General features: G+C 40.7%; 1 protein-coding gene across 1 annotated transcript in view; it reads left to right on the plus strand.

The window, feature by feature from the left end:
* Positions 1–27,529, plus strand: part of ank2a (ankyrin 2a, neuronal) — a 62,035-nt gene that overhangs the window by 25,541 nt on the left and 8,965 nt on the right. The window contains exons 37-41 of the mRNA XM_055224963.1: positions 4,717–4,794; positions 4,868–4,999; positions 5,072–5,212; positions 5,282–5,492; positions 5,568–5,646. Of these exons, the coding sequence (XP_055080938.1) occupies positions 4,717–4,794; positions 4,868–4,999; positions 5,072–5,212; positions 5,282–5,492; positions 5,568–5,646 (641 nt within the window). The remainder of the gene's footprint in view (positions 1–4,716; positions 4,795–4,867; positions 5,000–5,071; positions 5,213–5,281; positions 5,493–5,567; positions 5,647–27,529) is intronic.

The following is a 27,529-nucleotide window of genomic DNA, read 5'->3' on the forward strand; positions in this document are numbered from 1 at the left end:
ATAAAGGTCAGGCCATGTCTGTTAAAGAACTTATGAAAACATTTCAGACAGGTCAAGCAGCTGCAAAAAGCAAACCAATTGAGCAAAAACCCATGGATACCTCACTTTCAACCATATCATCTGAATCACTAGATAGAGACTGCATCGCAGGACAGGATCTTTCAAAAGAAGTTATCATACAAGCTGATATTCACCAATTTACTCCGTCACAAAGTCCTACCAAAGAGCAGAGTGAGGGACTACAACTTCCAGTAGAAAAGAAAGTAACGTTCGCTGATATTGTAGTGGTTAATGAGGACAGTGTCCTGCCTTTGTCAGAGGATGAGTCAGAGTCAGTTAAAACACCAAGAAACACATTGCAACCATTGGAAGATTCCAAATCTTCATTTATTAAACTGACAGAACCCATAGATAAAAACACCACAAATGAAGTGCAACATAGTAGCTCAAATGAACAATTACAAACACACACTCTTAATGATACACCCTTGATTTTAGAAACAGATTGTGATAAGGAGATGAATAGTAATCTCCAACCAACTCCTCCAAAAGCAAAGGAAAAATTATTAGACAATGAGACATTGTCTGTTAAAGAACGAATTAAATCATTCCAGACTGAGCAGGACACCAAAAAAGATAAAGGCCTGTTGGAGCACATAAGCGATGCGTGCATTGCAGTGGTGACGTGTGAAAGTGCTGATCGGACCCAACTGACTGAACATGAAGCGATTGTTGCCAAGCTCACTGCCACTGACCAAGATGAGCGAGAGTGGTCAGACTCACATGGAAGTTCAATGACATTAGATGAACCCTTCATTAGCACAGCAAGAAGCTCCCAAGACATGCAGATCAGTCCAGACCGCAGACCTTCAGAGGACTTTAGTGCTGACATAAAAGCTGAACTGGAGGATAATCCTGAATATCAACTTTTCAAAGCCACATCAGTTGATAAGAAGTATCAGATGGAAGTACCTGAGGAAGAAGTACTCACTGACGATATTGACTCTGGGGATGATGAAAATTATGAACATCTTCTTGTAACAGGTCAGATTACTGAAGAAATGCTGAGTTACTCAAGAAAGAGAGACAATATTTTAGTTTCAAATGAAGCAGTGTCTACTGATGAAGTCAAACACACAGATACAGTTGTTGCCTATGAGAAACTTACAGTAGAGGAACCAGAAATGAAAGAAGTTCGCATTGAAAGGCAAAGAGTTGCAGATGTTTCTTCAACAGTAAAGGATATGTCAGGGATGACAAATCTCTTGAACAAAGAATTAGATGAGTGTCTGAAAAACATAACAACCCAAGAAGTAGAAGAAGTAAATGATATAGTTCAGGAGACATTTGAGGAGGTTGTTATAACAAAAGATAAACCTGAAAGTGCCTCTGATAGAAATGAAGAGCCATTGGCAGTTACGTATGCTAAAGGGGAAGAAAAAGAATCACTAATTGAAAAATATACCACAGAAACGAAAGAAAAACACATGTCAGGAATGGAATCACTACTCATCGATGACTTGGAACAGCTCCTCCCAGATACACCACAGGTCACGAGTTCATTAGCTGCAGACAATGACACAGAAAATCTAAAGGACACTGAAGAAACATTTATAACTAGTTCAGAAGAAGATTGTCTGACAAAGGATGCCACTGTCACTCCGAAAACACACCATGAGTCATTAGTGTTGGATCAAGATTCAGAAAAGAGTTTTGAAACTTCAACTTCCAGTCATTTATTAGATGAACAAACTGTCATGGACAAGTCTGAGCAACTAGCTTCTCCAGAAAGAAAAGATGCATCTCTGCCAACCACAAAACAGGAAACCTACTGTGAAATGAATGAGTCTACATCTGAAGAAGAAATAAAGAAAGTCATTATGACAGGTGAAGAAATGTATGAACAAAGTGTTGATAAAACTGACAAAATAGAAAATGACAAAGATATAGGAAATAAACAATTTGACAAATACTCTCCTGAGACGTCCTCCGAGGCACCATTTCAAGTAATACAAACTAACCAAAAGTCAGAAGAAGAGAGTGTAAGTAAAGACATGTCAGGTATGATTTCCCTTCTCAGTGGGGACTTGGAACAATATATTCTGGAATGTCCAGTGGAAAGACAAAATTATCCAGATGAATATTGTGTTCATGAGAGCCCTGTAGTCACCACCAAGAATAGGAAGCAAGAGGATAGTGTAACTGGGGTGCAGTTCTCTGAGTGTAGCGAATCACCAGGCTCTTCAATGGAAATGCCATTCAATGAAATGATTATCGAAAGAAAAACAAAGACAAATGCGTTAGAAAAAGATATGTCAGGTATGATCTCATTACTCAGTTCTGACTTAGATCTTTATCTTAAAGAAAATATAGCAAATGTCCAACCTCAACAAACCAAGGAGGAGGTTTATGAGAACTTTACACAAGTAATCTTGACTAAAGATATTGCACAAGATTCAGCAGATGCATCACGAGAGAAATCTATCTTCCAGGTAGACACCAAAGACACAACTTTTGGCTGTGACTCATATAAACCAAGTGAACAGGAAGCGCAGCATTCAAAAGACTCCATTCTGGACAGAAATGATGTGAGTACATTTAATACTGATTCGGATGTCAAAACATCAGAATATGAGTTAAAGCCACAGAGGCCAGACAGTCTGGAAAAGCTGCACTCTGAGGAGTTTGATAAACAACTTAGTGATTGTTCTCAGCAAGACTCACTAGAGTCAAGTCCTGTAATAGAGGATCAATCTTCACAGAAATCTCCGGATTCTATTGAACCAAGTCCCACTAAGGAGTCACCTTGTCAAGACTCACTTGAGGGAAGTCCTACTGATACAAAGCCCAGTGAATCAAAGTCTGCTGTATATGAAGATTATGCCTCTCAGCTCAAAGCCTGCTATGAATTTGACAAAACCATTTACAGAGATGGAACTGAACAGACTGAATCTGAAGCAAATGATTGTCCAGCATCCGATATATATGACACTGATGATATTGAAGATTGCAGAAATACAGATTTTACTGAACAAGAGATGTTCAAAATGGCTGCAAAGATTAAAACATTTGATGAAATGTATCATGAAGTTGAAACTGAGAAACACAGTCAAAAATCTGCAACACAGTTATCCAGTGCATGCCTTGAAACCAGTCTTGGGTTCGATGTTGACCCCCTCTTTCATCCTCATTCTGAATCTGCTGGCCCTGTAGATTCTTCAACTACCCATACGGGAGAAATTGAAACAGATCCATTTCAGTTTCAGGAGGGAAAACTATTTGAAATGACAAGAGGTGGAGCTATTGACATGACGATCAGACAATCTGATGAAGAAATTGAGCAATCATTTGAAGAGGAACACGTAGAGGACATATCAATAATTTGTCAGGCTGAAAATAATCAAGTTTCAACCCCTAAAACTTTTGACATGTCTCAGAAATCACTCTGCTCAACTAACCTCGGGAATTCTGTAGAGGTTCAGCTTGCTTCACCCACAGCTTTGGTAACAAATATTCAAACTGATAATGAAATAAATGAACATCTTGGTCTGAATCTTAATGCTACTATTGCTGATCTTCAGTCGGATACCCAGCCTCATTTGGTGCATTCAAAACAGTGCAATGAATCCTCTGAGTCATCTGAGGAAGATGATGAGGAAGAATGTGAAGATGAGTGCTCAGTCATTGAAATTAACATACAAAAGGCAAATTCACCCCCAACTTCAGAAACCAAAGAAAGCATTACTCTATCAGCAGAAGCCCATGTCTTAAGTCGTAGAACAAGATCAGAGATTGAAAGTGACAGTAAAAGTAGTACTTTTGATAAAAACAGTAGACATTACTCTGAAAGCAGTAAAACCAATATAAGTTCTGGCCATGATGTGTCCTTACCTAGCCACAAACCTGCAGAACAAATGCACCCTTACTCATTTAATGTCACAAAACAACTTTCTGAGATTACAGAATCCTCTTCTAAAATTTCTGTGGATTCAAGCAGCACTAGTCATAGGAGTCCAGATTCTGTTATTTTTACTTATGACATCCCAGCCCCACAGAGGTTAGATTCAGATGTCCATCCTTTAGTTTCTGTCCAGTCTTCATTTGAAAAAGAGGATGTATTTGAATCTAGGCCATCCTGGGATGACACTGTAGAAACTCAGATGCAGCGAGTCGCCGTTGATCAAACTCCAGACTATACACCAGGTATGGTTAGGTCTCCACTGCCTGTTGTCTTTATGTTGTCTATGGTTTTTCATATTTGTTTATTTTTTCATGTATATCAATGGTATACTGTTAACGGTGTAGCACATTTGTCATGCTTTTTTGTGTTATATTTGTTTTATATTTGTCCTTTCTTTTTTTTGTATGTTCAAAATCTCAAGATTGAATTACTGCATTGTACAAATTCCATACCCCAACTAAGAATATCATCAATTCACCAGAATAAAATTTCACCACTAATACAGCAATATGTTCTAGTCATATTCTAGTAGCACTAGTTTTAATAGAACCACAGTTAGTACATACTGACAAAAAATCATACCAAAACATTGCCATCTGTTTTATGCATGCACACTGACAATACCATTCAAAACGACAACAACGTAGTTATGCAGTTTATATTTAATAATCTTACACTTATAATATTAACATTGTATTTTATAGAATTTCTTGTAGAAATAAGAGACATTTTTACATGATACGGTGGCTTTTTAGTTGATTGGCAGGATGATGCTGACAGAAAAGAGGAGACTTTGACAATCATCGCAGATCTTCTTGGCTTCAGCTGGACTGGTAAGTTTGAAACAAAAAAAAAAAGAAAGAAAAAAGTTCACCCTTTTCTCATTTATATCTTTAACTCATACAGAGCTTGCGAGAGAACTTGAATTTAGTGAGGATGACATTCAAGTCATTAGAACAGAAAATCCCAATTCACTTCAGGAACAGAGTCACGCCTTGCTTCAGCGATGGGTTGAAAGAGAAGGAAAACATGCCACTGGTTAGTACAATGTTTGTCATCATTATATAAATAAATAAATTACTATACTATTGATTATCTGGTAATTTTCAGAGGATTGTTTGGTAAAAAGACTAACGAAGATCAACCGCATGGACATAGTACATCTTATTGAAACTCAAATGAACAAGTCGGTAGTTGAACAAACATCAAGGACTTATGCAGAGATTGAGAAGACACTTGATCACAGTGAAGGTATGGCAGACTATAGGCCATTTAAAGAAAAGGTACGTTTCACTTATTCAAAACATTTTCTTTTAACAGTGTCAGTGGCCCTGTCTTCAGTGCAAGAGGATGTAGATAGTCCCCGAGTTGTAAGAAGGGTTGAAGGTGAAGAGCGTAGACCACCTCCAGCAGTTTCTGAAGAGGACCTTTCAGTTGCGTCCTTGTTGGATATTCCGTCCTGGGCAGAGCCTGTTGAACACACTCATTCAGAAAGCATACATGATCTTCTGGAGGAGCTTGAGATTCCACAGTAATTATTGTTGATTCAGTATCATACATGATCAAAGTATTTTATATAAAATATGTGTTCTTTTTTCACCAACAGAGAATTGAATCCCAACCTTTGGAACCCTGATGATGTTAATATACAAGAGCCAACGAGTTATACCCTAGAGGATGAGCAAGTAAGTACATTTCCAACATTAAAAGAAGCTGAAGTGGAAATCCAAGTGGAAAATAATACTAAATGCAAAGGGAAAAATCCACGTTCCAAGACTGGGAAAACCGGAAAAGTTTTTCTGCATCAAAGGCAAAATTACATGGAACAGACTCTCCCATATGAACATTTTGATCTTACATTGGGTCACAGTAAACAACATGATGGTGTGAATGTTCCACCATCAATAACAATTAAAGACTTTGGTCCAAGTCTTTTAGAGTCAGAGCAGGCTGAGGGTGATTTTGAAGATATTAGTGACAACATGAGGTGTATAATGACTCTTCACAGTGCAGTTGTTGCACAGTCATGTGACGGACAAGCACCCTTTGCTGGGATTGAAGATGAAATCACTATAAAAACACTGGCATCTCAAAGTATTACTGTTGCTGACTCTTTCCTCCAACAAGAGTGTTATGACAAAGTAATACAAAAGTCAACTATGGGAAAGGTTTTTACATTTATGAATGTCCAAGAGATGGCAAAGTCTCAAGATCACCAAGCCAGATATATGGAGGACCTGATGTTTATTGATGCCAATGAAGGATGCGCCCAACCATCAGAACCACTTACTTCTACATCACTGAACTTAGTGGAATTTAATGAAACCTTTCAACCAATCATACAGACTCAAAAACAGTCTGCATTTATGACATCTGACTCAACAGATTATTGTTCTTTTATCTCTGACAGTGCCCAAGCAAAAGACTCTAGAAACTATATGGATAAACCTACTGGCACCAATTGCTTTAGCTCATCACCACCCGAGACAACTTGTTGCTTTAGTAGAAATATTTGGAAGACCAAATACAGTGACACTACCAAAATGATGAATACTACAGAAAATAATGAACCAGTCCATGTTATAAATTCCATAGGGGGAGAACATGGGGATCGCTGTAGAGCTTGCTCACCAGATTCTGAAATTTCACAGTGTAGTTTCTCATTTCTTGAACTGGCACTCTCAGAACCAACCCGTTCTCAGCTAAGGCATCAAACATGCAATTATTTTTTGTTATATTCAAATGAGAATCCATCACTGCCAGCAATATCAGATGCAAAAGTGAGACCATCATCAGAAAATTTTGTTGACACTTCAGGATATAATGAAGTAATTAATAATTCTAATAAAATGCAATTTACAGTGAACTCTTCTCTGTCCCCAAGCTTCCAAGAAAAACAGTCATATTTAGATTACTGGCTTTCGAAAATAGAAATGTCACCAAGTGTTCAATTAGATACTTCAAAAAAAACTTTTAAACAAAATAAAGAGGACCAAAATCTTTCAAACTTGTTAGTAAAACAAACAGCAACAATGACAAAGCATCATGAAAAAGAGAATAATACTGAGCAGGAGAGGGAAAAGTTTAACTTGGAAACTAATACCATTCATAGTACACCAATAACACAACATGACTATAAAAATGACAATTACAACCAGCCTCTCGATACACAGCCTAACCCACAAGTGAAAAATTATCATTTTAGACCAAAGGTGTTTAAGTTAATCAAGAGGCCGAAGTATGTGTTAAATTTTCTAGGAAAAATATTTTCTAAGAAAGATGAAGCAAAAACAGACAAGACAGAATCATCTTCGAGACAATTACATACAACCGATGACACTTTCAATGAAGATAGAGAAAAAGAAAATTATGCACTATCCTCTCAAAAATCCAATTCTAGAATTCAAGAGGTCAGTGCTAGTCTTAGCAAAAAAGGGGTTATCTCAACCAAAGCTCTGCTCACTTCAAGAAATCCGACATATGCAGATGTGGTACGAGGTATTCATTATAATGAAGACACAAAAGAATCAAATGTGAGATCAATCAGCCCTATATTGTTGTTTGAGGAATCTTCTTACATTGATGAGGGTGACTTGATAGATAAGTACAGGGCATCATCTCCCGAGTCAGCAGCATCTCACAGCGAATGTAGGCCTCTTTCTCCGGACTCACCTGTCCCCCAGTTTAGATCCTATGATGTTATGCAGCATCGTGATTTTTCAGGGCATAGGTCTTGTACACCATCGTCAACAGTCTCAGACTGGGAAGGCACTGATTTGTTCCTAGAAAACCTATTTGATGAGGCTAGAGCACAGTCGCCACAATCAGATATATCAGACCTTGAACTTGACAGGTTATTTAGCTGCAGACCATTGTCCCCAGAATCTTTATCATCTGAATTTGACTATGAGCTAATGCAAGAATGGTTGTTGGACTTCAGAGCATCTTCTCCAGAGTCAGTGGCTTCTGTTGAGGAATCTCTCACGAAACTGCCATCAACTGTTGGTCAATTGATAAGTCAACACTGTAACTATTTCTTGAAATATTCTCAACCTTCATCTCCTCATTCAGATCTGTCAGAAACTGATGACTTCAAATATAATTTAGAAGAACTATTTGATCATAGTAGACCAGATACACCAGATTCCTTTACTTCAGAAAACAATGCTAGTTTTAACAAACCTGCAGTAATCTCCACCACAACCCTGTTCACTTCAAAGACTATGTCATATGCAGATGTGGTACGAGGGATTCATCTGAGTAATGTACCATCCAACTTGGTGGAAAGCAAAGAGCCAGATGTGAGATCAGTCAGTCCCATATTGTTGTTTGAGGAATCTACTTACATTGATGAGGGTGACTTGATAGATAAGTACAGGGCATCATCTCCTGAGTCAGCAGCATCTCACAGCGAATGTAGGCCTCTTTCTCCGGACTCACCTGTCCCCCAGTTTAGATCCTATGATGTTATGCAGCATCGTGATTTTTCAGGGCATAGGTCTTGTACACCATCGTCAACAGTCTCAGACTGGGAAGGCACTGATTTGTTCCTAGAAAACCTCTTTGTTGAGGCTAGAGCACAGTCGCCACAATCAGATATATCAGACCTTGAACTTGACAGGTTATTTAGCTACAGACCATTGTCCCCAGAATCTTTATCATCTGAATTTGACTATGAGCTAATGCAAGAATGGTTGTTGGACTTCAGAGCATCTTCTCCAGAGTCAGTGGCTTCTGTTGAGGAATCTCTCACTAAACTGTCATCGACTGTTGGTCAATTGATGGGTCAGCATTGTAACTATTTCTTGAAATATTCTCAACCTTCATCTCCTCATTCAGATCTGTCAGAAACTGACGACTTCACATATAATTTAGAAGAACTATTTGATCATAGTAGACCAGATACACCAGATTCCTTTACTTCAGAAAATAATGCTAGTTTTAACAAACCTGCAGTAATCCCCACCACAACCCTGTTCACTTCAAAGACTATGTCATATGCAGATGTGGTACGAGGGATTCATCTGAGTAATGTACCATCCAACTTGGTGGAAAGCAAAGAGCCAGATGTGAGATCAGTCAGTCCCATATTGTTGTTTGAGGAATCTACTTACATTGATGAGGGTGACTTGATAGATAAGTACAGGGCATCATCTCCTGAGTCAGCAGCATCTCACAGCGAATGTAGGCCTCTTTCTCCGGACTCACCTGTCCCCCAGTTTAGATCCTATGATGTTATGCAGCATCGTGATTTTTCAGGGCATAGGTCTTGTACACCATCGTCAACAGTCTCAGACTGGGAAGGCACTGATTTGTTCCTAGAAAACCTCTTTGATGAGGCTAGAGCACAGTCACCACAATCAGATATATCAGACCTTGAACTTGACAGGTTATTTAGCTGCAGACCATTGTCCCCAGAATCTTTATCATCTGAATTTGACTATGAGCTAATGCAAGAATGGTTGTTGGACTTCAGAGCATCTTCTCCAGAGTCAGTGGCTTCTGTTGAGGAATCTCTCACGAAACTGCCATCGACTGTTGGTCAATTGATGGGTCAGCATTGTAACTATTTCTTGAAATATTCTCAACCTTCATCTCCTCATTCAGATCTATCAGAAACTGACGACTTCACATATAATTTAGAAGAACTATTTGATCATAGTAGACCAGATACACCAGATTCCTTTACTTCAGAAAATAATGCTAGTTTTAACAAACCTGCAGTAATCTCCACCACAACCCTGTTCACTTCAAAGACTATGTCATATGCAGATGTGGTACGAGGGATTCATCTGAGTAATGTACCATCCAACTTGGTGGAAAGCAAAGAGCCAGATGTGAGATCAGTCAGTCCCATATTGTTGTTTGAGGAATCTACTTACATTGATGAGGGTGACTTGATAGATAAGTACAGGGCACCATCTCCTGAGTCAGCAGCATCTCACAGCGAATGTAGGCCTCTTTCTCCGGACTCACCTGTCCCCCAGTTTAGATCCTATGATGTTATGCAGCATCGTGATTTTTCAGGGCATAGGTCTTGTACACCATCGTCAACAGTCTCAGACTGGGAAGGCACTGATTTGTTCCTAGAAAACCTCTTTGATGAGGCTAGAGCACAGTCGCCACAATCAGATATATCAGACCTTGAACTTGACAGGTTATTTAGCTGCAGACCATTGTCCCCAGAATCTTTATCATCTGAATTTGACTATGAGCTAATGCAAGAATGGTTGTTGGACTTCAGAGCATCTTCTCCAAAGTCAGTGGCTTCTGTTGAGGAATCTCTCACTAAACTGCCATCGACTGTTGGTCAATTGATGGGTCAGCATTGTAACTATTTCTTGAAATATTCTCAACCTTCATCTCCTCATTCAGATCTATCAGAAACTGACGGCTTCACATATAATTTAGAAGAACTATTTGATCATAGTAGACCAGATACACCAGATTCCTTTACTTCAGAAAATAATGCTAGTTTTAACAAACCTGCAGTAATCTCCACCACAACCCTGTTCACTTCAAAGACTATGTCATATGCAGATGTGGTACGAGGGATTCATCTGAGTAATGTACCATCCAACTTGGTGGAAAGCAAAGAGCCAGATGTGAGATCAGTCAGTCCCATATTGTTGTTTGAGGAATCTACTTACATTGATGAGGGTGACTTGATAGATAAGTACAGGGCATCATCTCCTGAGTCAGCAGCATCTCACAGCGAATGTAGGCCTCTTTCTCCGGACTCACCTGTCCCCCAGTTTAGATCCTATGATGTTATGCAGCATCGTGATTTTTCAGGGCATAGGTCTTGTACACCATTGTCAACAGTCTCAGACTGGGAAGGCACTGATTTGTTCCTAGAAAACCTCTTTGATGAGGCTAGAGCACAGTCGCCACAATCAGATATATTTGACCTTGAACTTGACAGGTTATTTAGCTGCAGACCACTGTCCCCAGAATCTTTATCATCTGAATTTGACTATGAGCTAATGCAAGAATGGTTGTTGGACTTCAGAGCATCTTCTCCAGAGTCAGTGGCTTCTGTTGAGGAATCTCTCACTAAACTGCCATCGACTGTTGGTCAATTGATGGGTCAGCATTGTAACTATTTCTTGAAATATTCTCAACCTTCATCTCCTCATTCAGATCTGTCAGAAACTGACGACTTCACATATAATTTAGAAGAACTATTTGATCATAGTAGACCAGATACACCAGATTCCTTTACTTCAGAAAATAATGCTAGTTTTAACAAACCTGCAGTAATCTCCACCACAACCCTGTTCACTTCAAAGACTATGTCATATGCAGATGTGGTACGAGGGATTCATCTGAGTAATGTACCATCCAACTTGGTGGAAAGCAAAGAGCCAGATGTGAGATCAGTCAGTCCCATATTGTTGTTTGAAGAATCTACTTACATTGATGAGGGTGACTTGATAGATAAGTACAGGGCATCATCTCCTGAGTCAGCAGCATCTAACAGCGAATGTAGGCCTCTTTCTCCGGACTCACCTGTCCCCCAGTTTAGATCCTATGATGTTATGCAGCATCGTGATTTTTCAGGGCATAGGTCTTGTACACCATCGTCAACAGTCTCAGACTGGGAAGGCACTGATTTGTTCCTAGAAAACCTCTTTGATGAGGCTAGAGCACAGTCGCCACAATCAGATATATTTGACCTTGAACTTGACAGGTTATTTAGCTGCAGACCACTGTCCCCAGAATCTTTATCATCTGAATTTGACTATGAGCTAATGCAAGAATGGTTGTTGGACTTCAGAGCATCTTCTCCAGAGTCAGTGGCTTCTGTTGAGGAATCTCTCACTAAACTGCCATCGACTGTTGGTCAATTGATGGGTCAGCATTGTAACTATTTCTTGAAATATTCTCAACCTTCATCTCCTCATTCAGATCTGTCAGAAACTGACGACTTCACATATAATTTAGAAGAACTATTTGATCATAGTAGACCAGATACACCAGATTCCTTTACTTCAGAAAATAATGCTAGTTTTAACAAACCTGCAGTAATCTCCACCACAACCCTGTTCACTTCAAAGACTATGTCATATGCAGATGTGGTACGAGGGATTCATCTGAGTAATGTACCATCCAACTTGGTGGAAAGCAAAGAGCCAGATGTGAGATCAGTCAGTCCCATATTGTTGTTTGAAGAATCTACTTACATTGATGAGGGTGACTTGATAGATAAGTACAGGGCATCATCTCCTGAGTCAGCAGCATCTAACAGCGAATGTAGGCCTCTTTCTCCGGACTCACCTGTCCCCCAGTTTAGATCCTATGATGTTATGCAGCATCGTGATTTTTCAGGGCATAGGTCTTGTACACCATCGTCAACAGTCTCAGACTGGGAAGGCACTGATTTGTTCCTAGAAAACCTCTTTGATGAGGCTAGAGCACAGTCGCCACAATCAGATATATTTGACCTTGAACTTGACAGGTTATTTAGCTGCAGACCACTGTCCCCAGAATCTTTATCATCTGAATTTGACTATGAGCTAATGCAAGAATGGTTGTTGGACTTCAGAGCATCTTCTCCAGAGTCAGTGGCTTCTGTTGAGGAATCTCTCACTAAACTGCCATCGACTGTTGGTCAATTGATGGGTCAGCATTGTAACTATTTCTTGAAATATTCTCAACCTTCATCTCCTCATTCAGATCTGTCAGAAACTGACGACTTCACATATAATTTAGAAGAACTATTTGATCATAGTAGACCAGATACACCAGATTCCTTTACTTCAGAAAATAATGCTAGTTTTAACAAACCTGCAGTAATCTCCACCACAACCCTGTTCACTTCAAAGACTATGTCATATGCAGATGTGGTACGAGGGATTCATCTGATTAATGTACCATCCAACTTGGTGGAAAGCAAAGAGCCAGATGTGAGATCAGTCAGTCCCATATTGTTGTTTGAAGAATCTACTTACATTGATGAGGGTGACTTGATAGATAAGTACAGGGCATCATCTCCTGAGTCAGCAGCATCTAACAGCGAATGTAGGCCTCTTTCTCCGGACTCACCTGTCCCCCAGTTTAGATCCTATGATGTTATGCAGCATCGTGATTTTTCAGGGCATAGGTCTTGTACACCATCGTCAACAGTCTCAGACTGGGAAGGCACTGATTTGTTCCTAGAAAACCTCTTTGATGAGGCTAGAGCACAGTCGCCACAATCAGATATATCAGACCTTGAACTTGACAGGTTATTTAGCTGCAGACCATTGTCCCCAGAATCTTTATCATCTGAATTTGACTATGAGCTAATGCAAGAATGGTTGTTGGACTTCAGAGCATCTTCTCCAGAGTCAGTGGCTTCTGTTGAGGAATCTCTCACTAAACTGTCATCGACTGTTGGTCAATTGATGGGTCAGCATTGTAACTATTTCTTGAAATATTCTCAACCTTCATCTCCTCATTCAGATCTATCAGAAACTGACGACTTCACATATAATTTAGAAGAACTATTTGATCATAGTAGACCAGATACACCAGATTCCTTTACTTCAGAAAATAATGCTAGTTTTAACAAACCTGCAGTAATCTCCACCACAACCCTGTTCACTTCAAAGACTATGTCATATGCAGATGTGGTACGAGGGATTCATCTGAGTAATGTACCATCCAACTTGGTGGAAAGCAAAGAGCCAGATGTGAGATCAGTCAGTCCCATATTGTTATTTGAGGATTCTACTTACATTGATGAGGGTGACTTGATAGATAAGTACAGGGCACCATCTCCTGAGTCAGCAGCATCTCACAGCGAATGTAGGCCTCTTTCTCCGGACTCACCTGTCCCCCAGTTTAGATCCTATGATGTTATGCAGCATCGTGATTTTTCAGGGCATAGGTCTTGTACACCATCGTCAACAGTCTCAGACTGGGAAGGCACTGATTTGTTCCTAGAAAACCTCTTTGATGAGGCTAGAGCACAGTCGCCACAATCAGATATATCAGACCTTGAACTTGACAGGTTATTTAGCTGCAGACCATTGTCCCCAGAATCTTTATCATCTGAATTTGACTATGAGCTAATGCAAGAATGGTTGTTGGACTTCAGAGCATCTTCTCCAGAGTCAGTGGCTTCTGTTGAGGAATCTCTCACTAAACTGCCATCGACTGTTGGTCAATTGATGGGTCAGCATTGTAACTATTTCTTGAAATATTCTCAACCTTCATCTCCTCATTCAGATCTATCAGAAACTGACGACTTCACATATAATTTAGAAGAACTATTTGATCATAGTAGACCAGATACACCAGATTCCTTTACTTCAGAAAATAATGCTAGTTTTAACAAACCTGCAGTAATCTCCACCACAACCCTGTTCACTTCAAAGACTATGTCATATGCAGATGTGGTACGAGGGATTCATCTGAGTAATGTACCATCCAACTTGGTGGAAAGCAAAGAGCCAGATGTGAGATCAGTCAGTCCCATATTGTTGTTTGAGGAATCTACTTACATTGATGAGGGTGACTTGATAGATAAGTACAGGGCATCATCTCCTGAGTCAGCAGCATCTCACAGCGAATGTAGGCCTCTTTCTCCGGACTCACCTGTCCCCCAGTTTAGATCCTATGATGTTATGCAGCATCGTGATTTTTCAGGGCATAGGTCTTGTACACCATCGTCAACAGTCTCAGACTGGGAAGGCACTGATTTGTTCCTAGAAAACCTCTTTGATGAGGCTAGAGCACAGTCGCCACAATCAGATATATCAGACCTTGAACTTGACAGGTTATTTAGCTGCAGACCATTGTCCCCAGAATCTTTATCATCTGAATTTGACTATGAGCTAATGCAAGAATGGTTGTTGGACTTCAGAGCATCTTCTCCAGAGTCAGTGGCTTCTGTTGAGGAATCTCTCACTAAACTGCCATCAACTGTTGGTCAATTGATGGGTCAGCATTGTAACTATTTCTTGAAATATTCTCAACCTTCATCTCCTCATTCAGATCTATCAGAAACTGACGACTTCACATATAATTTAGAAGAACTATTTGATCATAGTAGACCAGATACACCAGATTCCTTTACTTCAGAAAATAATGCTAGTTTTAACAAACCTGCGGTAATCTCCACCACAACCCTGTTCACTTCAAAGACTATGTCATATGCAGATGTGGTACGAGGGATTCATCTGAGTAATGTACCATCCAACTTGGTGGAAAGCAAAGAGCCAGATGTGAGATCAGTCAGTCCCATATTGTTGTTTGAGGAATCTACTTACATTGATGAGGGTGACTTGATAGATAAGTACAGGGCATCATCTCCTGAGTCAGCAGCATCTCACAGCGAATGTAGGCCTCTTTCTCCGGACTCACCTGTCCCCCAGTTTAGATCCTATGATGTTATGCAGCATCGTGATTTTTCAGGGCATAGGTCTTGTACACCATCGTCAACAGTCTCAGACTGGGAAGGCACTGATTTGTTCCTAGAAAACCTCTTTGATGAGGCTAGAGCACAGTCGCCACAATCAGATATATCAGACCTTGAACTTGACAGGTTATTTAGCTGCAGACCATTGTCCCCAGAATCTTTATCATCTGAATTTGACTATGAGCTAATGCAAGAATGGTTGTTGGACTTCAGAGCATCTTCTCCAGAGTCAGTGGCTTCTGTTGAGGAATCTCTCACTAAACTGCCATCGACTGTTGGTCAATTGATGGGTCAGCATTGTAACTATTTCTTGAAATATTCTCAACCTTCATCTCCTCATTCAGATCTATCAGAAACTGACGACTTCACATATAATTTAGAAGAACTATTTGATCATAGTAGACCAGATACACCAAATTCTTTTACTTCAGAAAATAATGCTAGTTTTAACAAACCTCCAGTAATCTCCACCACAACCCTGTTCACTTCAAAGACTATGTCATATGCAGATGTGGTACGAGGGATTCATCTGAGTAATGTACCATCCAACTTGGTGGAAAGCAAAGAGCCAGATGTGAGATCAGTCAGTCCCATATTGTTGTTTGAGGAATCTACTTACATTGATGAGGGTGACTTGATAGATAAGTACAGGGCACCGTCTCCTGAGTCAGCAGCATCTCACAGCGAATGTAGGCCTCTTTCTCCGGACTCACCTGTCCCCCAGTTTAGATCCTATGATGTTATGCAGCATCGTGATTTTTCAGGGCATAGGTCTTGTACACCATCGTCAACAGTCTCAGACTGGGAAGGCACTGATTTGTTCCTAGAAAACCTCTTTGATGAGGCTAGAGCACAGTCGCCACAATCAGATATATCAGACCTTGAACTTGACAGGTTATTTAGCTGCAGACCATTGTCCCCAGAATCTTTATCATCTGAATTTGACTATGAGCTAATGCAAGAATGGTTGTTGGACTTCAGAGCATCTTCTCCAGAGTCAGTGGCTTCTGTTGAGGAATCTCTCACTAAACTGCCATCGACTGTTGGTCAATTGATGGGTCAGCATTGTAACTATTTCTTGAAATATTCTCAACCTTCATCTCCTCATTCAGATCTATCAGAAACTGACGACTTCACATATAATTTAGAAGAACTATTTGATCATAGTAGACCAGATACACCAGATTCCTTTACTTCAGAAAATAATGCTAGTTTTAACAAACCTGCAGTAATCTCCACCACAACCCTGTTCACTTCAAAGACTATGTCATATGCAGATGTGGTACGAGGGATTCATCTGAGTAATGTACCATCCAACTTGGTGGAAAGCAAAGAGCCAGATGTGAGATCAGTCAGTCCCATATTGTTGTTTGAGGAATCTACTTACATTGATGAGGGTGACTTGATAGATAAGTACAGGGCATCATCTCCTGAGTCAGCAGCATCTCACAGCGAATGTAGGCCTCTTTCTCCGGACTCACCTGTCCCCCAGTTTAGATCCTATGATGTTATGCAGCATCGTGATTTTTCAGGGCATAGGTCTTGTACACCATCGTCAACAGTCTCAGACTGGGAAGGCACTGATTTGTTCCTAGAAAACCTCTTTGATGAGGCTAGAGCACAGTCGCCACAATCAGATATATCAGACCTTGAACTTGACAGGTTATTTAGCTGCAGACCATTGTCCCCAGAATCTTTATCATCTGAATTTGACTATGAGCTAATGCAAGAATGGTTGTTGGACTTCAGAGCATCTTCTCCAGAGTCAGTGGCTTCTGTTGAGGAATCTCTCACTAAACTGCCATCGACTGTTGGTCAATTGATGGGTCAGCATTGTAACTATTTCTTGAAATATTCTCAACCTTCATCTCCTCATTCAGATCTATCAGAAACTGACGACTTCACATATAATTTAGAAGAACTATTTGATCATAGTAGACCAGATACACCAAATTCCTTTACTTCAGAAAATAATGCTAGTTTTAACAAACCTCCAGTAATCTCCACCACAACCCTGTTCACTTCAAAGACTATGTCATATGCAGATGTGGTACGAGGGATTCATCTGAGTAATGTACCATCCAACTTGGTGGAAAGCAAAGAGCCAGATGTGAGATCAGTCAGTCCCATATTGTTGTTTGAGGAATCTACTTACATTGATGAGGGTGACTTGATAGATAAGTACAGGGCACCGTCTCCTGAGTCAGCAGCATCTCACAGCGAATGTAGGCCTCTTTCTCCGGACTCACCTGTCCCCCAGTTTAGATCCTATGATGTTATGCAGCATCGTGATTTTTCAGGGCATAGGTCTTGTACACCATCGTCAACAGTCTCAGACTGGGAAGGCACTGATTTGTTCCTAGAAAACCTCTTTGATGAGGCTAGAGCACAGTCGCCACAATCAGATATATCAGACCTTGAACTTGACAGGTTATTTAGCTGCAGACCATTGTCCCCAGAATCTTTATCATCTGAATTTGACTATGAGCTAATGCAAGAATGGTTGTTGGACTTCAGAGCATCTTCTCCAGAGTCAGTGGCTTCTGTTGAGGAATCTCTCACTAAACTGCCATCGACTGTTGGTCAATTGATGGGTCAGCATTGTAACTATTTCTTGAAATATTCTCAACCTTCATCTCCTCATTCAGATCTATCAGAAACTGACGACTTCACATATAATTTAGAAGAACTATTTGATCATAGTAGACCAGATACACCAGATTCCTTTACTTCAGAAAATAATGCTAGTTTTAACAAACCTGCGGTAATCTCCACCACAACCCTGTTCACTTCAAAGACTATGTCATATGCAGATGTGGTACGAGGGATTCATCTGAGTAATGTACCATCCAACTTGGTGGAAAGCAAAGAGCCAGATGTGAGATCAGTCAGTCCCATATTGTTGTTTGAGGAATCTACTTACATTGATGAGGGTGACTTGATAGATAAGTACAGGGCATCATCTCCTGAGTCAGCAGCATCTCACAGCGAATGTAGGCCTCTTTCTCCGGACTCACCTGTCCCCCAGTTTAGATCCTATGATGTTATGCAGCATCGTGATTTTTCAGGGCATAGGTCTTGTACACCATCGTCAACAGTCTCAGACTGGGAAGGCACTGATTTGTTCCTAGAAAACCTCTTTGATGAGGCTAGAGCACAGTCGCCACAATCAGATATATCAGACCTTGAACTTGACAGGTTATTTAGCTGCAGACCATTGTCCCCAGAATCTTTATCATCTGAATTTGACTATGAGCTAATGCAAGAATGGTTGTTGGACTTCAGAGCATCTTCTCCAGAGTCAGTGGCTTCTGTTGAGGAATCTCTCACTAAACTGCCATCGACTGTTGGTCAATTGATGGGTCAGCATTGTAACTATTTCTTGAAATATTCTCAACCTTCATCTCCTCATTCAGATCTATCAGAAACTGACGACTTCACATATAATTTAGAAGAACTATTTGATCATAGTAGACCAGATACACCAAATTCTTTTACTTCAGAAAATAATGCTAGTTTTAACAAACCTCCAGTAATCTCCACCACAACCCTGTTCACTTCAAAGACTATGTCATATGCAGATGTGGTACGAGGGATTCATCTGAGTAATGTACCATCCAACTTGGTGGAAAGCAAAGAGCCAGATGTGAGATCAGTCAGTCCCATATTGTTGTTTGAGGAATCTACTTACATTGATGAGGGTGACTTGATAGATAAGTACAGGGCACCGTCTCCTGAGTCAGCAGCATCTCACAGCGAATGTAGGCCTCTTTCTCCGGACTCACCTGTCCCCCAGTTTAGATCCTATGATGTTATGCAGCATCGTGATTTTTCAGGGCATAGGTCTTGTACACCATCGTCAACAGTCTCAGACTGGGAAGGCACTGATTTGTTCCTAGAAAACCTCTTTGATGAGGCTAGAGCACAGTCGCCACAATCAGATATATCAGACCTTGAACTTGACAGGTTATTTAGCTGCAGACCATTGTCCCCAGAATCTTTATCATCTGAATTTGACTATGAGCTAATGCAAGAATGGTTGTTGGACTTCAGAGCATCTTCTCCAGAGTCAGTGGCTTCTGTTGAGGAATCTCTCACTAAACTGCCATCGACTGTTGGTCAATTGATGGGTCAGCATTGTAACTATTTCTTGAAATATTCTCAACCTTCATCTCCTCATTCAGATCTATCAGAAACTGACGACTTCACATATAATTTAGAAGAACTATTTGATCATAGTAGACCAGATACACCAGATTCCTTTACTTCAGAAAATAATGCTAGTTTTAACAAACCTGCAGTAATCTCCACCACAACCCTGTTCACTTCAAAGACTATGTCATATGCAGATGTGGTACGAGGGATTCATCTGAGTAATGTACCATCCAACTTGGTGGAAAGCAAAGAGCCAGATGTGAGATCAGTCAGTCCCATATTGTTGTTTGAGGAATCTACTTACATTGATGAGGGTGACTTGATAGATAAGTACAGGGCATCATCTCCTGAGTCAGCAGCATCTCACAGCGAATGTAGGCCTCTTTCTCCGGACTCACCTGTCCCCCAGTTTAGATCCTATGATGTTATGCAGCATCGTGATTTTTCAGGGCATAGGTCTTGTACACCATCGTCAACAGTCTCAGACTGGGAAGGCACTGATTTGTTCCTAGAAAACCTCTTTGATGAGGCTAGAGCACAGTCGCCACAATCAGATATATCAGACCTTGAACTTGACAGGTTATTTAGCTGCAGACCATTGTCCCCAGAATCTTTATCATCTCAATTTGACTATGAGCTAATGCAAGAATGGTTTTTGGACTTCAGAGCATCTTCTCCAGAGTCAGTGGCTTCTGTTGAGGAATCTCTCACTAAACTGCCATCGACTGTTGGTCAACTGATGGGTCAGCATTGTAACTATTTCTTGAAATATTCTCAACCTTCATCTCCTCATTCAGATCTATCAGAAACTGACGACTTCACATATAATTTAGAAGAACTATTTGATCATAGTAGACCAGATACACCAGATTCCTTTACTTCAGAAAATAATGCTAGTTTTAACAAACCTGCAGTAATCTCCACCACAACCCTGTTCACTTCAAAGACTATGTCATATGCAGATGTGGTACGAGGGATTCATCTGAGTAATGTACCATCCAACTTGGTGGAAAGCAAAGAGCCAGATGTGAGATCAGTCAGTCCCATATTGTTGTTTGAGGAATCTACTTACATTGATGAGGGTGACTTGATAGATAAGTACAGGGCATCATCTCCTGAGTCAGCAGCATCTCACAGCGAATGTAGGCCTCTTTCTCCGGACTCACCTGTCCCCCAGTTTAGATCCTATGATGTTATGCAGCATCGTGATTTTTCAGGGCATAGGTCTTGTACACCATCGTCAACAGTCTCAGACTGGGAAGGCACTGATTTGTTCCTAGAAAACCTCTTTGATGAGGCTAGAGCACAGTCGCCACAATCAGATATATCAGACCTTGAACTTGACAGGTTATTTAGCTGCAGACCATTGTCCCCAGAATCTTTATCATCTGAATTTGACTATGAGCTAATGCAAGAATGGTTGTTGGACTTCAGAGCATCTTCTCCAGAGTCAGTGGCTTCTGTTGAGGAATCTCTCACTAAACTGCCATCGACTGTTGGTCAATTGATGGGTCAGCATTGTAACTATTTCTTGAAATATTCTCAACCTTCATCTCCTCATTCAGATCTATCAGAAACTGACGACTTCACATATAATTTAGAAGAACTATTTGATCATAGTAGACCAGATACACCAGATTCCTTTACTTCAGAAAATAATGCTAGTTTTAACAAACCTGCAGTAATCTCCACCACAACCCTGTTCACTTCAAAGACTATGTCATATGCAGATGTGGTACGAGGGATTCATCTGAGTAATGTACCATCCAACTTGGTGGAAAGCAAAGAGCCAGATGTGAGATCAGTCAGTCCCATATTGTTGTTTGAGGAATCTACTTACATTGATGAGGGTGACTTGATAGATAAGTACAGGGCATCATCTCCTGAGTCAGCAGCATCTCACAGCGAATGTAGGCCTCTTTCTCCGGACTCACCTGTCCCCCAGTTTAGATCCTATGATGTTATGCAGCATCGTGATTTTTCAGGGCATAGGTCTTGTACACCATCGTCAACAGTCTCAGACTGGGAAGGCACTGATTTGTTCCTAGAAAACCTCTTTGATGAGGCTAGAGCACAGTCGCCACAATCAGATATATCAGACCTTGAACTTGACAGGTTATTTAGCTGCAGACCATTGTCCCCAGAATCTTTATCATCTGAATTTGACTATGAGCTAATGCAAGAATGGTTGTTGGACTTCAGAGCATCTTCTCCAGAGTCAGTGGCTTCTGTTGAGGAATCTCTCACTAAACTGCCATCGACTGTTGGTCAATTGATGGGTCAGCATTGTAACTATTTCTTGAAATATTCTCAACCTTCATCTCCTCATTCAGATCTATCAGAAACTGACGACTTCACATATAATTTAGAAGAACTATTTGATCATAGTAGACCAGATACACCAAATTCCTTTACTTCAGAAAATAATGCTAGTTTTAACAAACCTGCAGTAATCTCCACCACAACCCTGTTCACTTCAAAGACTATGTCATATGCAGATGTGGTACGAGGGATTCATCTGAGTAATGTACCATCCAACTTGGTGGAAAGCAAAGAGCCAGATGTGAGATCAGTCAGTCCCATATTGTTGTTTGAGGAATCTACTTACATTGATGAGGGTGACTTGATAGATAAGTACAGGGCATCATCTCCTGAGTCAGCAGCATCTCACAGCGAATGTAGGCCTCTTTCTCCGGACTCACCTGTCCCCCAGTTTAGATCCTATGATGTTATGCAGCATCGTGATTTTTCAGGGCATAGGTCTTGTACACCATCGTCAACAGTCTCAGACTGGGAAGGCACTGATTTGTTCCTAGAAAACCTCTTTGATGAGGCTAGAGCACAGTCGCCACAATCAGATATATCAGACCTTGAACTTGACAGGTTATTTAGCTGCAGACCATTGTCCCCAGAATCTTTATCATCTGAATTTGACTATGAGCTAATGCAAGAATGGTTGTTGGACTTCAGAGCATCTTCTCCAGAGTCAGTGGCTTCTGTTGAGGAATCTCTCACTAAACTGCCATCGACTGTTGGTCAATTGATGGGTCAGCATTGTAACTATTTCTTGAAATATTCTCAACCTTCATCTCCTCATTCAGATCTATCAGAAACTGACGACTTCACATATAATTTAGAAGAACTATTTGATCATAGTAGACCAGATACACCAGATTCCTTTACTTCAGAAAATAATGCTAGTTTTAACAAACCTGCGGTAATCTCCACCACAACCCTGTTCACTTCAAAGACTATGTCATATGCAGATGTGGTACGAGGGATTCATCTGAGTAATGTACCATCCAACTTGGTGGAAAGCAAAGAGCCAAATGTGAGATCAGTCAGTCCCATATTGTTGTTTGAGGAATCTACTTACATTGATGAGGGTGACTTGATAGATAAGTACAGGGCATCATCTCCTGAGTCAGCAGCATCTCACAGCGAATGTAGGCCTCTTTCTCCGGACTCACCTGTCCCCCAGTTTAGATCCTATGATGTTATGCAGCATCGTGATTTTTCAGGGCATAGGTCTTGTACACCATCGTCAACAGTCTCAGACTGGGAAGGCACTGATTTGTTCCTAGAAAACCTCTTTGATGAGGCTAGAGCACAGTCGCCACAATCAGATATATCAGACCTTGAACTTGACAGGTTATTTAGCTGCAGACCATTGTCCCCAGAATCTTTATCATCTGAATTTGACTATGAGCTAATGCAAGAATGGTTGTTGGACTTCAGAGCATCTTCTCCAGAGTCAGTGGCTTCTGTTGAGGAATCTCTCACTAAACTGCCATCGACTGTTGGTCAATTGATGGGTCAGCATTGTAACTATTTCTTGAAATATTCTCAACCTTCATCTCCTCATTCAGATCTATCAGAAACTGACGACTTCACATATAATTTAGAAGAACTATTTGATCATAGTAGACCAGATACACCAAATTCTTTTACTTCAGAAAATAATGCTAGTTTTAACAAACCTCCAGTAATCTCCACCACAACCCTGTTCACTTCAAAGACTATGTCATATGCAGATGTGGTACGAGGGATTCATCTGAGTAATGTACCATCCAACTTGGTGGAAAGCAAAGAGCCAGATGTGAGATCAGTCAGTCCCATATTGTTGTTTGAGGAATCTACTTACATTGATGAGGGTGACTTGATAGATAAGTACAGGGCACCGTCTCCTGAGTCAGCAGCATCTCACAGCGAATGTAGGCCTCTTTCTCCGGACTCACCTGTCCCCCAGTTTAGATCCTATGATGTTATGCAGCATCGTGATTTTTCAGGGCATAGGTCTTGTACACCATCGTCAACAGTCTCAGACTGGGAAGGCACTGATTTGTTCCTAGAAAACCTCTTTGATGAGGCTAGAGCACAGTCGCCACAATCAGATATATCAGACCTTGAACTTGACAGGTTATTTAGCTGCAGACCATTGTCCCCAGAATCTTTATCATCTGAATTTGACTATGAGCTAATGCAAGAATGGTTGTTGGACTTCAGAGCATCTTCTCCAGAGTCAGTGGCTTCTGTTGAGGAATCTCTCACTAAACTGCCATCGACTGTTGGTCAATTGATGGGTCAGCATTGTAACTATTTCTTGAAATATTCTCAACCTTCATCTCCTCATTCAGATCTATCAGAAACTGACGACTTCACATATAATTTAGAAGAACTATTTGATCATAGTAGACCAGATACACCAGATTCCTTTACTTCAGAAAATAATGCTAGTTTTAACAAACCTGCAGTAATCTCCACCACAACCCTGTTCACTTCAAAGACTATGTCATATGCAGATGTGGTACGAGGGATTCATCTGAGTAATGTACCATCCAACTTGGTGGAAAGCAAAGAGCCAGATGTGAGATCAGTCAGTCCCATATTGTTGTTTGAGGAATCTACTTACATTGATGAGGGTGACTTGATAGATAAGTACAGGGCATCATCTCCTGAGTCAGCAGCATCTCACAGCGAATGTAGGCCTCTTTCTCCGGACTCACCTGTCCCCCAGTTTAGATCCTATGATGTTATGCAGCATCGTGATTTTTCAGGGCATAGGTCTTGTACACCATCGTCAACAGTCTCAGACTGGGAAGGCACTGATTTGTTCCTAGAAAACCTCTTTGATGAGGCTAGAGCACAGTCGCCACAATCAGATATATCAGACCTTGAACTTGACAGGTTATTTAGCTGCAGACCATTGTCCCCAGAATCTTTATCATCTCAATTTGACTATGAGCTAATGCAAGAATGGTTTTTGGACTTCAGAGCATCTTCTCCAGAGTCAGTGGCTTCTGTTGAGGAATCTCTCACTAAACTGCCATCGACTGTTGGTCAACTGATGGGTCAGCATTGTAACTATTTCTTGAAATATTCTCAACCTTCATCTCCTCATTCAGATCTATCAGAAACTGACGACTTCACATATAATTTAGAAGAACTATTTGATCATAGTAGACCAGATACACCAGATTCCTTTACTTCAGAAAATAATGCTAGTTTTAACAAACCTGCAGTAATCTCCACCACAACCCTGTTCACTTCAAAGACTATGTCATATGCAGATGTGGTACGAGGGATTCATCTGAGTAATGTACCATCCAACTTGGTGGAAAGCAAAGAGCCAGATGTGAGATCAGTCAGTCCCATATTGTTGTTTGAGGAATCTACTTACATTGATGAGGGTGACTTGATAGATAAGTACAGGGCATCATCTCCTGAGTCAGCAGCATCTCACAGCGAATGTAGGCCTCTTTCTCCGGACTCACCTGTCCCCCAGTTTAGATCCTATGATGTTATGCAGCATCGTGATTTTTCAGGGCATAGGTCTTGTACACCATCGTCAACAGTCTCAGACTGGGAAGGCACTGATTTGTTCCTAGAAAACCTCTTTGATGAGGCTAGAGCACAGTCGCCACAATCAGATATATCAGACCTTGAACTTGACAGGTTATTTAGCTGCAGACCATTGTCCCCAGAATCTTTATCATCTGAATTTGACTATGAGCTAATGCAAGAATGGTTGTTGGACTTCAGAGCATCTTCTCCAGAGTCAGTGGCTTCTGTTGAGGAATCTCTCACTAAACTGCCATCGACTGTTGGTCAATTGATGGGTCAGCATTGTAACTATTTCTTGAAATATTCTCAACCTTCATCTCCTCATTCAGATCTATCAGAAACTGACGACTTCACATATAATTTAGAAGAACTATTTGATCATAGTAGACCAGATACACCAGATTCCTTTACTTCAGAAAATAATGCTAGTTTTAACAAACCTGCAGTAATCTCCACCACAACCCTGTTCACTTCAAAGACTATGTCATATGCAGATGTGGTACGAGGGATTCATCTGAGTAATGTACCATCCAACTTGGTGGAAAGCAAAGAGCCAGATGTGAGATCAGTCAGTCCCATATTGTTGTTTGAGGAATCTACTTACATTGATGAGGGTGACTTGATAGATAAGTACAGGGCATCATCTCCTGAGTCAGCAGCATCTCACAGCGAATGTAGGCCTCTTTCTCCGGACTCACCTGTCCCCCAGTTTAGATCCTATGATGTTATGCAGCATCGTGATTTTTCAGGGCATAGGTCTTGTACACCATCGTCAACAGTCTCAGACTGGGAAGGCACTGATTTGTTCCTAGAAAACCTCTTTGATGAGGCTAGAGCACAGTCGCCACAATCAGATATATCAGACCTTGAACTTGACAGGTTATTTAGCTGCAGACCATTGTCCCCAGAATCTTTATCATCTGAATTTGACTATGAGCTAATGCAAGAATGGTTGTTGGACTTCAGAGCATCTTCTCCAGAGTCAGTGGCTTCTGTTGAGGAATCTCTCACTAAACTGCCATCGACTGTTGGTCAATTGATGGGTCAGCATTGTAACTATTTCTTGAAATATTCTCAACCTTCATCTCCTCATTCAGATCTATCAGAAACTGACGACTTCACATATAATTTAGAAGAACTATTTGATCATAGTAGACCAGATACACCAGATTCCTTTACTTCAGAAAATAATGCTAGTTTTAACAAACCTGCAGTAATCTCCACCACAACCCTGTTCACTTCAAAGACTATGTCATATGCAGATGTGGTACGAGGGATTCATCTGAGTAATGTACCATCCAACTTGGTGGAAAGCAAAGAGCCAGATGTGAGATCAGTCAGTCCCATATTGTTGTTTGAGGAATCTACTTACATTGATGAGGGTGACTTGATAGATAAGTACAGGGCATCATCTCCTGAGTCAGCAGCATCTCACAGCGAATGTAGGCCTCTTTCTCCGGACTCACCTGTCCCACAGTTTAGATCCTATGATGTTATGCAGCATCGTGATTTTTCAGGGCATAGGTCTTGTACACCATCGTCAACAGTCTCAGACTGGGAAGGCACTGATTTGTTCCTAGAAAACCTCTTTGATGAGGCTAGAGCACAGTCGCCACAATCAGATATATCAGACCTTGAACTTGACAGGTTATTTAGCTGCAGACCATTGTCCCCAGAATCTTTATCATCTGAATTTGACTATGAGCTAATGCAAGAATGGTTGTTGGACTTCAGAGCATCTTCTCCAGAGTCAGTGGCTTCTGTTGAGGAATCTCTCACTAAACTGCCATCGACTGTTGGTCAATTGATGGGTCAGCATTGTAACTATTTCTTGAAATATTCTCAACCTTCATCTCCTCATTCAGATCTATCAGAAACTGACGACTTCACATATAATTTTGAAGAACTATTTGATCATAGTAGACCAGATACACCAAATTCCTTTACTTCAGAAAGTAATGCTAGTTTTAACAAACCTCCAGTAATCTCCACCACAACCCTGTTCACTTCAAAGACTATGTCATATGCAGATGTGGTACGAGGGATTCATCTGAGTAATGTACCATCCAACTTGGTGGAAAGCAAAGAGCCAGATGTGAGATCAGTCAGTCCCATATTGTTGTTTGAGGAATCTACTTACATTGATGAGGGTGACTTGATAG

The sequence above is a fragment of the Periophthalmus magnuspinnatus genome, chromosome 1 (assembly GCF_009829125.3).
Source record: "Periophthalmus magnuspinnatus isolate fPerMag1 chromosome 1, fPerMag1.2.pri, whole genome shotgun sequence".
NCBI lineage: Eukaryota > Metazoa > Chordata > Actinopteri > Gobiiformes > Gobiidae > Periophthalmus > Periophthalmus magnuspinnatus.